This window comes from Protobothrops mucrosquamatus, unplaced genomic scaffold (genome assembly GCF_001527695.2).
Source record: "Protobothrops mucrosquamatus isolate PMUCROS unplaced genomic scaffold, P.Mucros_1.0 scaffold3146, whole genome shotgun sequence".
In the NCBI taxonomy this organism is placed as follows: Eukaryota; Metazoa; Chordata; class Lepidosauria; order Squamata; family Viperidae; genus Protobothrops; species Protobothrops mucrosquamatus.
Window position 1 is genome coordinate 1 of NW_015389146.1, and position 12,382 is coordinate 12,382.

General features: G+C 45.7%; 1 protein-coding gene across 1 annotated transcript; it reads left to right on the forward strand.

Moving 5' to 3' along the window:
* Positions 1 to 947: 947 nt before the first annotated feature.
* On the forward strand, positions 948 to 9,975 carry LOC107297105 (phosphoethanolamine N-methyltransferase 3-like; the record flags this gene model as incomplete). The annotated part of the gene is made up of 10 exons (XM_015826463.1): positions 948 to 1,103; positions 1,335 to 1,471; positions 3,255 to 3,400; positions 4,174 to 4,362; positions 4,546 to 4,635; positions 6,065 to 6,154; positions 6,311 to 6,433; positions 6,965 to 7,096; positions 8,623 to 8,739; positions 9,862 to 9,975. Coding segments are annotated over 10 exons (1,294 nt in total), but the record flags the coding sequence as incomplete, so codon positions are not given.
* Between the last annotated feature and the right edge of the window lie 2,407 nt (positions 9,976 to 12,382).

Consider the following 12,382-nt stretch of genomic DNA (forward strand, 5'->3'; position numbering starts at 1 on the left):
TTTAAAAACGTCCCTACCTAAAATCCCTACCTAAAATCCTCCCTAGGTCAGGCCCGCTTGCTGGAAAAGCCATGTCTTGAGGGCGCGGCGGAAAGTAAGGAGATCCGGAATCATCCGGATCTCGGGGGGGAGTTCGTTCCAGAGGGTGGGGGCACCCACAGAGAAGGCCCTCCCCCTGGGGGTCGCCAGCCTACATTGCCTGGCCGACGGCACCCTGAGGAGGCCCACTCTTAACTCCTAACCAGGTTAAATTAATAACCCTCTTCTACAGCAGTCTGTAATTGACAAACATTTATAGCGGAGTTTCCATCAATGCAATGCGGTTGTTAAGTCATCCCACAACCATGCCCAATTTTACGACCTTTTTCTAACCATGGTCATTAAATGAATCGCACGGTCGTTAAACAAGTCATGGCATTGTTAAGCGAATCAGGCTTCCTCTGCTGACTTTCCTTGTCAGAAACTGGCTGGGAAAGTCACAAATGGCAATCACGTGTTGTAACTTGGAACGGGCCACTAAACGAATCGTCGTAAATTGAGGACTGCCGGTACATGTAGTCCCCCACTTACAATCGTTCATTTAGTGACCAGTCAAAGTTACAACAGCACTGAAAAACAGTAACTTTGACCCTTTTCCACACTTAGGATTGTTGCAGCATCCGCCATGATCAAAATTGGGGTGCTTAGCAATATTTACGACGGTTGCGTAGTGTCCCCGGGGATCACGTGATCCTCTTTTGCGACCATGGGGAAGCCAGATTCATTTAACGACCGTGGGACTAAATTCACAACTGCAGTGATTGGTTTAATAGCCATAGCAAGAAAGGGCATAAAATTTGCTTAACAATGGTCTTGCTTAGCAACGGAAATTTTGGTCCGAAGTTGAGGATTACCTGTATTGCTTTGTGATGAAATTGCATATAATTCCTCCCTTCTGTCTTTTTCAGCCGATTCACTGGATCTTTAGCAGAATTAGCCCGTCACGTTACCGCGGTGGATTTTATGGATAGCTTCCTGAACCGGAATCGGCAAGGAAACAGCCACCGGACCAACATCACGTTTTTGCAGGCCGATGTCACCAATTTGGAATTTCCAAGCCAGAGGTGCGAATCAACTTGCACGTTTATTAGATCAGTTTCATAACTAATTCACCTTTGTCGCTTTGCCCAGTGAAAGATTTCATAACTGGCCATCCGAAACGTAAAAAAGAAAAGAAAAGAAAGAAATTGCAGAGGCGTTCGTCCTAAAAGCAAAAGCCGATTGAATGTCTCTTTTTTGAAATTCCAGCAAGAATCTGCATTTTTCTGATGATTTATTTGTCCTCCAAATTTTAGTTTTGACCTCATCTTCTCCAACTGGCTGTTCATGTACCTGTCGGACGCCGAGCTAAATGCTTTGGTCCAAAAGATGCTGTTGTGGCTACGACCGCAGGGCCATATCTTCTTCCGGGAATCGTGTTTTTACCAGTCCGGTGAGTCCACCTGAGAAACCAGATCCAAATCAAATTTGGAAACTGAGGCATTGAAGTGTCACAATTGCATCCAGATTAATGTCCTCTCATCTTGGGTAGATGGACTACAACGCCCAGAATTCTCAGCAGTGCTCCTACTGCCTGTGGAACTCTGGGAGTTGAAGTCTACACACCTGGCCGTACCCCACTTTGGGAAACCTGGATCCAGATACGTTGGTTGCATTAAACAATCTTAGATACACTTATTTGGTTCCTGAACCAGTCAAAATGTGGAACCATAAACTAACCAGAGTTAGTTTTCTGAGATTATGGTCACGATGGTAACAGGAGTCATATAAAAATCACTTCAGTCCTTCACTGATGTGGGTAAACATCAGTGTGAATCTGGTTTTGGGGGGGTTGGTTTCCATTTGCAAAGCCCCAGAAGCAGAAAAGTCAATATTAACCACAATTTGAAGCTTACAAAAATGTAAGGGATAATAACTCTGGCTAAGTTTGGTAAAATGAGTCAATCCAATTACCTTAGCTGACCCAATGAATCTATTGTGCCCTTTGGAATAATTAAAAATTATTAGGTTTATTTCTAGACCTGCAGTGGCACAACTCAGCCACCAGAGGGCAGCATTTGGGCCCTTAAGAAATACAGGGGTCAACCTGAGCCAATTTTTCTCCTTTTGCTAGTACAGATTATTTTGGTGGGCCTTTTTTTCCTGGTGTTTTTGCCTTTTTTGGAGGGGGACTGTTCTTTTATTATTTATTGATTTATTATAATTATTTATTTTATTTTTTTATTTTGCCTTTGCCTTACTTACATCCTAATCTCTCTTTCTCGTCCTAAAACTTGAATTCAAACATTTTCCCATGGGTGCAATGCTGAGAATCAAACGCCAGAGGGCAGCATTGCCCAGCCTTTTAAACAAGCGCCATCACTTCCCAGAGCTGATGCAATGACCAAGAGGAGCCAGCAGAGGGCAGAACTGTTCTTTCTGCTTTTCCTCCTCATTTAGAATTAAGCCCTTTCCAAGACAATTGCAATGGCAAGTCTCAGCCACCAGATGGCGGCGTATTTACCGTCCTTTGGAATGCACAGGATTTTGAGTGAATACGAGCAATAGCCACCCTCAGCCACCAGAGGGCAGACGCTTGTAATATACCTCCATAACCTTCACGTTTGCAAAATATAACAAGCATATTTTTTGGTTGCGTTCACACAAGAGTCTTGTAAGCAAACGAATTGCTGTGTTTATTTAACATTGCATAGGACAGAAATATAAACCAATGTATGGCTTGATGGGACAGCCTGGTTTTCGCTCCTTGCAAAGATAATAGCTGGATTTCCCCAGTGCATTGAATCCCAAACAACCCATTCCGAAAATCCATTGATCCAGGAAAATCCATTGATCCAAAATATTGGTTTCCTCAACTCAATATGTTTCTAGTCAACAGTTTGCTAGTCTCCCAAGTTTTGAGTCATTTTTTTTTCCAGCTCCATCTGCAGAAGTTGCAAGGAATTAACCTGGGATGGGTTTTAGGCAGTGTTCGTGCTCCTTTCCTGAGCAATTCCATCTGTCTCAAAAGATTCTAGTCCTCATGGTTTTAGAGCAAAGTCTGATCCCAAGTGGAACAATTAAGGGGTAGTTTTCCAGGTTTTTCAACACAGCTCAAACATTGGATGTGAGATTAAAACTGGAATGCAAGCAAAGATGAGAATCCTGGTTTATCATCGGCCTAGCTTTTTTTCTCACCAATTTGCTGACTTTCACTCCCCCTACTTTTTTTTTAGGAAACAGCCCAAGACGTTTTAACCCTTCCTTTTACCGAAAGCCTGCAGAATACAATCAACTGCTCACTTCGGCACAAGTGTCAACTGGAAACCTGTCTTATGGCTTTGAGATTGTCCTGTCTCGGTCAGTGAAAACCTACATCAAGGTAACAGCAATTTTTTTTCAGCTTTCACCCCATCCACCCCATCCATCCATCCATCCATCCATCCATCCATCCATCCATCCATCCATCCATCCATCTATCTATCTATCTATCTATCTATCTATCTATCTATCTATCTATCTATCTATCTATCTATCTATCTATCTATCTATCTATCTATCATCTATGTCTATGTCTATCTGTGTCTATCATCTAATTATCATCTAGCTAGCTATATCTATCTATCTATCTATCTATCTATCTATCTGTCATTTATCATCTATCTATATCTATATCTATCATCTATTTCTATCTATGTCTGTGTTTATCATCTAACTATCATCTATCTGTCTATCTGTCTATCTCATCTATCTATGTCTATCTATCTATCTATCTATCTATCTATCTATCTATCTATCTATCTATCTATCTATCTATCTATCTATCTATGTCTCTCTCTATGTCTATCTCTCTCCTTCCTTCCTTCCATCCATCCATCCATCCATCCATCCATCCACTGTACTATCTATTCAATTTATAGATCACCCAACTCACAGTGACTCTGAGTAGCTTACAGCTTACAAACTGCAAAACAACCTGCCTATTTAAAAAAAAACAAAAAAACAGCTGACCACCCTGTTTTTGTCAAGATGATCTCGGTTTGCCAAGACATGAGGGACTAGAAACGTGAGCTTAAAGCACAAACCAAATGTGATCCTCAAATTCTCCATCCTAACTTCACGTTTGGTTTCTTGGTCTGTTTGTTTATCCCCCAGAAAAAGCAAAACCAGAATCAGATTTGCTGGCTTCTCCAGAAAGTCCCCCGGGAGCTCAAAAACACGCTTGGATATGACACCTTCCAGAAATTTCTGGACAACGAGCAATATGCCACTCGGAGCATCCGGCGCTACGAATGGGTCTTTGGACCCACGTTTGTCAGCACAGGGGGCTTGAAGAGCACCAAGGTAGTGTGAAGTGTCTTTGTTCCCAATCATGTCACCCCTGGTCCTTCTCTTCATGAAACTAGACATACCCAATTCCAGCAACCGTTCTTTACATGTTTTAGCCCCCTGTCCTCTCCAGTCTCCTGTCCTGCCCTGTCCTACCCTATTCTGAAGTCCAACTAACATCCCCCATTTTTTCCCTAGGAGCTGGTACGCTTGTTGGATTTGAAACCAGGTCAACGTGTGCTGGACGTGGGCTGTGGACTTGGGGGTAGCGATTTTTACCTGGCCAAGGTACCTTGGCTTTTGTTGAGTTATTATTCTGATTATAATGACCTCAAGGAAGTCGGTTCTAAAGTTCACTCAGACGTTGAGTCTTCCGTAGGTCTTTGTTTGTTTGTCTTCTCCCAGGGATTGGTTCACCTCAACGGGTTCTCCATAGGGTTCTTGCCCTGTGGTTAAAACTGGGCCCATCCCTTGCCGTCTGTGTGGATCATTGGTCTCCAAACGTGTCAACGTTAAGACCTGTGGACATCAACTCCCAGAATTCCCCTCACAGACACTGGAAGCAATCCCTTATGATCACTAAAGATGGTCCCTTCGTGGCCTTCGCCACGGACAGATCCATCTCTTACCACACAGAATCCTTCTCTCACCCTAAATATGCAGAGAGTCCTTGAGGCCCTGGCTCTGGAGATTCTCAGTCGTCCAGGTCCTGATTGTCCCAAAGGTGCTTTTTTCAGGAGGCAACTGGACTTCCTTTGTTTTTCTTTGAAGACGTTTTGCCTCTCATCCAAGAAGCTTCTCCAGCTCTGACTGGATGGTGGGGAGTGGAAGGATTTATACTCCTTGCAGACAGCTGGTCATTTGCATTGTTTTTAGAGAGTCATTGAGGTCACTTGGGGGTTTATCTGTGTCCTCAGGGTCACCTGAGTGGTGCAAATGGGTGTGGAGCCTTCTTGGAATTGCTGAAAGGACTGTGTTCCACACCCATTTGCACTACTCAGGTAAACCCCGAGGACACAGGTAAACCTCCAAGTGGCCTCAACGACTCTCTAAAAGGATGCAAATGACCAGCTGTCTGCAAGGAGTATAAATCCTTCCATTCCCCACCTTCCAGTCAGAGCTGAGGAAGCTTCTTGGAGGAGAAGCGAAACGTCTTCAAAGAAAAACAAGAATGTCCAGTTGCCTCCTGAAAAAGCACCCTTGGGACATCCTTGAGGCACTTTTTGTTTTTTTAATATATTTAATTATTTTTTTAATCGGCTTAATATTTGGTAAACAGCCTGTTGTCCGGGTTTATATTTACAAACAATCAATAACGAGTTTCTATAGTTCCGTAATCCGCATCGTAGCTTTCCTTGATTGTCTCTTCTTCTTCCAATCACATTCTCATTTATCAACCTTAAATGAGTACATTTCTTAGTATTTTAATGGAGAATAATGGAAGGTAAATATTTTTCTAGTATTTCTACAAGTAACAACCACACCACTGTGAAGCGTCTTTTCTAATTCATCATCTTAATCACCTTGGCATAGATCCTGTTTTTTTTAATTTCCTTTTAAGCAGAATTTAAAAACAAAAAACAAAAAAAAAACACCCTCCCTGAAAGAGTGCTGGGCATTATAGAATTGAACTGGGGAACCCCCTAAGATAGAAGGGCCAGCTGGTCTGAGCGAGTTGCTTATACAAATACGTAATATTTATTTATTTCCTTTGCAGGAATTTGGGGTGGAGGTCTTAGGCCTTGATCTTTCCTCCAATATGGTGGAGATGGCGCTGGAACGGGCGCAGGAGGAACCCAGCTCACTGGTAATAAACAGAAAAGAAAAGATACGGAATTCAAACAGGATAATTTTGGCGAGGGGTTAGGATTAAGATCGTTCCACTTAATAGTGAAAAATCCTTGATTTTTTTTTTATCTTTGGCCCCCGTTGGTCTTTTTTCTCCGGTTGCTCCTATTTCCAGGTCCAATTTGAAATCAGTGACGTGACCCGGAGGATATTCCCGCAAGCCTCCTTTGATATTGTTTACAGCCGAGACACAATCCTGCACATTGAAGACAAAATCGGTCTTTTTCAGAGGTTCCTGGTGAGTCTCCTTCTTGCCTCTGCAGATAAATAGAGGAAGCCAACCATCCCTGAATAGACACAAGAAACTCAGAGTTTTTAGTCAAGGTTACCCAGGTTTGGCACATTTAAGATGGGTGGGCTTCCACTCCCAGAATTCCCCAGCCAGCATGCTTTAAGAGGGGTGGACTTCAACTCCCAGAATTCCCCAGCCAGCATGCCTTAAGAGGGGTGGACTTCAACTCCCAGAATCCCCCGGCCAGCTTGCTTTAAGAGGGGTGGACTTCAACTCCCAGAATGCCCCAGCCAGCATGCTTTAAGAAGGGTGGACTTCAACTCCCAGAATGCCCCAGCCAGCATGCTTTAAGAAGGGTGGACTTCAACTCCCAGAATGCCCCAGCCAGCATGCTTTAAGAAGGGTGGACTTCAACTCCCAGAATCCCCCAGCCAGCATGCTTTAAGAGGGGTGGACTTCAACTCCCAGAATTCCCCAGCCAGCCAGCCTTGGAGCCTACTGTCAGTCTTACACAGCCATCTCTTGACTTCTTCCTAGTCATGGCTGAAAGCTGGCGGGCAGCTTCTCGTCTCCGATTATTGCTGTGGGCCGCGTCCGTGGTCCACCGCTTTCACGCAATACGTCGAGCAGAGGAAGTACAACCTGCTTACCCCGGAAGAGTATGGCCAGGTAGCGTATGTGAGGGGGAAGAAATTTCCGAATTCAGGGCGGGATTCATCTATTACAGGGAGTCCTTGACTTACGATCATCCATTCAATGACTGTTCAAAGTTACGACGTTGCTGGAAAAAGTGACTTCCCCTTACAGCCGTCACAAGCGCCAGGTATTAATGAGGGTTGCTGTGTCCCGGGGTCACGTGATTTGTGACCTCCCGGCAAGCAAAGTCAACAGGAGAAGCTGGACTTGCTTAGCGACCGTGTGATTCACTTCATGAATGCAGTGCTTTGCTTTGCAACCCGGGAGAAAGAAGAGTGTAAAATCAGGCACCGCATTGTTGAAAAATGGATGTTCCAGTCCTGATTTTGGTCGTACGTTGAGGACCACCTGTACAAAAAGAGCCATCTTTTTAACCATCAAATTAACCTCCTGCCTTGAGCGGGGGGTTGGACTAGATGACCTCCAAGGTCCCTTCCAGCCTTATGATTCGGTCCCTTTCCACCAAGTCCATTCATCACTTTCTACTATTGTGTTTGTGTTTGTCTTGTTTTTCTTTGAAGACGTTTCGCTTCTCATCCAAGAAGCTTCTTCAGCTCTGACCGGATGGTGGGGAGTGAAAGGATTTATATTCCTTGCAGAGAACTGGTCATTTGTCTTCTTTTAGAGAGTCGTTGAGGCCACTTGGAGGTTTATCGGTATCTTCAGGGTCATTTGAGTAGTGCAAAAATGGAACACAGTCCTTTCAGCAATTCTAAGAAGGCTCCCCATCCATTTGCGCCACTCAGATGATCCTGAGGACACAGCTAAACCTCCAAGTGGCCTCAACGGCTCTCTAAAAGAAGGCAAATGACCAGTTGTTTGTTTTTCTTTGAAGACGTTTCGCTTCTCATCCAAGAAGCTTCTTCAGCTCTGACTGGATGGCGGGGAATGGAAGAATTTATACTCCTTGCAGACAGCTGGTCATTTTCATCCTTTGAGAGAGTCGTTGAGGCCACTTGGAGGTTTACCTGTGTGCTTAGGGTCACCTGAGTGGTGCAAATGGGTGTTGAACACAGTCCTTTCAGCAGTTCCAAGAAGGATCCACATCCATTTGCACCACTCAGGTAAACCCTGAGGACACAGGTAAACCTCCAAGTGGCCTCAACGACTCTCTAAAACAGGGGTCTTCAAACGTGGCCCTTTTAGGACTTGTGGACTTCAACTCCCAGAATTCCTCAGCCAGGCACACTGGCTGAGGAATTCTGGGAGTGGAAGTCCACAAATCATAAAAGGGCCACGTTTGAAGGCCTCTGCTCTAAAAGGATGCAAATGACCAGCTGTCTGCAAGGAATATAAATCCTTCCACTCCCCACCATCCAGTCAGAGCTGAAGAAGCTTCTTGGAGGAGAAGCGAAACGTCTTCAGAGACGAAACAGGAAAGTCCAGTTGCCTCTTGAAAAAGCCCCTTTGGGACAACCATCAATCTCCCTAGACGCTTGCGCTCAAATTCATCCATGCCTTCGTATCCGATAGTTCCATCTCTGGTTCTCCTTCCGTAGTTACTGCAAGAGGCCGGCTTTGTCCAGGTCCGAGCGCTGGACTCAACGGACCAGATGTTGTCTGCATTGACTCAAGAGCTTCAAGCACTGGAGACAAGCAAGGAGAAGTTTGTCCAGGTGGGATGGCAAATGTAGCACAAAGGTATAACTGTGTGAAGAAGAGATTGGACAGACGTTTGTCTGAAATGGTCTAGGCCAGGGGTCTTCAAACGTGGCCCTTTGATGACTTGTGGACTTCAACTCCCAGAATTCCTCAGCCAGCACGGAGGAACTAAGGCCCCTTCATGACTTGTGGACTTCAACTCCCAGAATTCCTCAGCCAGCGTTGCTGGAGTTGAAGTCCACAAGTCATAAAAGGGCCAAGTTTGAAGACCCCTGGTATAGGGTCTCCTCCTTGAACAGGGGGTTGGACTAGAAGATCTCTAAGGTCCCTTCCAACTCTGTTATTCTGTTACCTGTGGGTGGCACACCTTGAGCTATGGGGACTCCACTGTCGATGCTGCCAGCGGAAATACCAATTAGCTTCTCCTCCATTGGGTTGGACCAGAGTGGTGAGGATGTTTGAGGTTCAGATGAAAAATCTTGACATTATTTGTTTGTTGTTTGTTTGTTTATTTCCCGCCTTTATTATAACTTAAGGTGGCTAACCTATCAAACACTCCTTCTTCTCCTATTTTCCCCACAACCACAACCCTGTGAGGTGGGTTGGGCTGAGAGAAACGGATTGCCCTAAAGTTACCCAGCCGGCTTCTTGGCTAAGGTGGGACTAGAACTCACCGTCTCCTGATGATTGGCCCCAAATCACCCAGTTTTCACGTCAAAGGCGGGACTAGAACCCACCGTCTCCGAGTGATTGGCTCAAAGTCACCCAGCTGGCTTCCATGGCTAAGGTGGGACTAGAACTCACCATCTCCTGGTGATTGGCCCAAAGTCACCCAGACAGTTTTCATGTCTAAGGCGGGACTAGAACTCACCGTCTCCTGGTAATTGGTCCAAAGTCACCCAGTGGGCTTCCACACCTAAGGCAGGACTTGAACTCACCGTCTCCTGGTGATTGGCCCAAAGTCACCCAGCTGGCTTTCATGCCTAAAGCGGGACTAGAACTCCCATCTCCCGGTTACTAGCCTGGTGCCTTAAAACCGGCTCTCCACATTCTCCAAGCTGAACACATTCCTTCCTCCCCGGGGACCGTTCTCAATATTCCTCTCATTTTTATTTTTTTTCCCCTCTCATCCTCAGGAGTTCTCGGAGGACGAGTTCGAGTCCATGGCATCCGGATGGCGAGCAAAACTGCAACGTTGCGCAGCCGGAGACCAACGCTGGGGGGTCTTCCTCGCTCGGAAGCCAGAGTAGACCAGGGCAGGGATTCAGCCGCCACCCACCCACCCACCCACCCCTTTTCCACCCTCCGGCCCTCTCCAAAAATCTTCCTGGACCTCCAGCTCTTAGCAGCCCACTCCAGATGGGAACAGCCTGGCTTGTTCCCTGCATTTTGGCAAGTCCCACTGGCTTCGCTCGGGAACACGGCGCTGGAGAAGGCTTTCGTTTCCACCCAAACGACGACGCGGCTGGCCCTCCGAGCAGATGGTTGCAGGCTGAGTCATTCCAGGGTGCTTGGCGAGAGCGTCTCTCGCTCCTTCCCACCCATCTGTTTTTGCTTTCCGCCCCTCGCTTCCTTCCAAAACCCTTTCCAGAATTTCGTCGGAGGGCAAGGAATGTCCCGCCCGGGTCTGCCATCTCGGTTGGGGTCTCCGCAGACGAAGCGTCCTGCAGAACTCCGAAGATGACGCAGTTGGTCCTTTCACCTGTCAAAGTGTCCTACCGAAAAAGTACGGGGGGGGGCTCCTTGACGTACGACCCCAGCCGGTGCTCAGAGTTTCTGCTGCTAAGCGGGACGTGCGTGGAGCGGGCTTGGCCCCGTTTTACGACCTCTCTAAGTTAGGGACACGCTTGCTAAGTGACTCTGGCTTGATTTCGCTTGTCGCAAAAAGGGGATAATAATAATAATAATAATAATAATAATAATAATAATAATAATAACAACAACAACAACAACAACAACAACAACAACAACAATAATAATAATAATAATAAAGTTGGAAGGGACCTTAGAGGTCATCAAGTCCAACCCCCTGCTCAGGCAGGAAACCCTACACCATTTCGAACAAATGGCTGTCCAGTCTCTTCTTAAAAACTTCCCATGTTGGAGCACCCACAGCTTCTGGAGGCAGGCTGTTCCACTGGTTAATTGTTTACGTTAATTGGATCACGTGACTCCGGGACACTGCGACCGTCATAAATAGGAGTCAGTTGCCAAGCGTCTGAACTTTGATCTTGTGACCATTGGGGATACTGCAACGGTCGTAAGTGGGAGAAATGGTTATAATGGTTCCTTTTTTCTGTGCCGTAGTAACTTGGAATGGTCACTAAACAAACGGTCGTAAATCAAGGACTACCTGTACTGCAGAAGTAGGATTTTAAGGTTTTTTTCCCCTCCAAATTCACGAATTGCATTTGCTCCTGGGCGGTTTTTGGAACTGATTTTGCTGCAAATCCTGTATTTTCCGTGCAAATGGGTGTGGAGCCTTCTTGGAACTGCTTTGCACCACACAGGTAAACCCTGAGGACGCAGGTAAATCTCCAAGTGGCCTCAAGGACTCTCTAAAAGGATGCAAATGACCAGCTGTCTGAAAGGAGTATAAATCCTTCCATTCCCCACCATCCCAGTCAGAGTTGAAGAAGCTTCTTGGATGAGAAGCGAAACGTCTTCAAAGAAAAACAAACAACTGGTCATTTGCCTTCTTTTAGAGAGCCGTTGAAGCCACTTGGAGGTTTATCTGTGTCCTCAGGGTCACCTGAGTGGCGCAAATGGATGGGGAGCCTTCTTGGAATTGCTAAAAGGACTGTGCTCCACTCCCATTTTTGCACTACTCAAATGACCCTGAAGATACAGATAAACCTCCAAGTGGCCTCAACGACTCTCCAAAAGAGCACAAATGACCAGCTGTCTGCAAGGAGTATAAATCCTTCCATTCCCCACCATCCATTCAGAGCTGAAGAAGTTTCTTGGATAAGAAGTGAAACGTATTCAAAGAAAAACAAGAAAGTCCAGTTGATCCTTATACCATCTTGGCCAAATGGAGTTCCAATCTTTTCTTGAAAACTACCAGCGATGGAGCATTCAAAACCCTGGGAGGCAAGAATTCCAAACACCCGTTCTCTTTTTCTGCAGTTTTTAATCATTGTTTAAGACCAGGAAGGGTTTTAATAAAATTAATATGGTCCCCTCTACCCGAATGGCTTGCATTATTCTTTTTTATATATAGAATTTTATTGAGTTTTATAAAATTAGGAAAGGGGTGGGATCAGTATGGGAACTGGAGTTTGGGGTAGGAGTCAGGATTGGGGTTGGAACAGGGATAGGAACAACAATGGGGTTACCCCCCCCCCATTAACATTTTCAAGCTTTAGCAAACAGACTATTGTCCAGGTACATATGTTCCATAGCCGTAATTAATATAATAAACAATATCAGTTAATCAGTACATATCCTTCATCTGGAGGGGGGCGTTTTATCAGGTTCGCCTGATTCACCAGTTGCGGCCTTTTCTGGACCGGGACGCCTTACACACAGTCACTCATGCTCTTGTCACCTCCCGCCTGGACTACTGTAATGCTCTCTACATGGGGCTCCCTTTGAGGAGCACCCGGAGGCTTCAAATGGTCCAAAATGCGGCCGCGCGGGCGGTGTTGGGAGGGA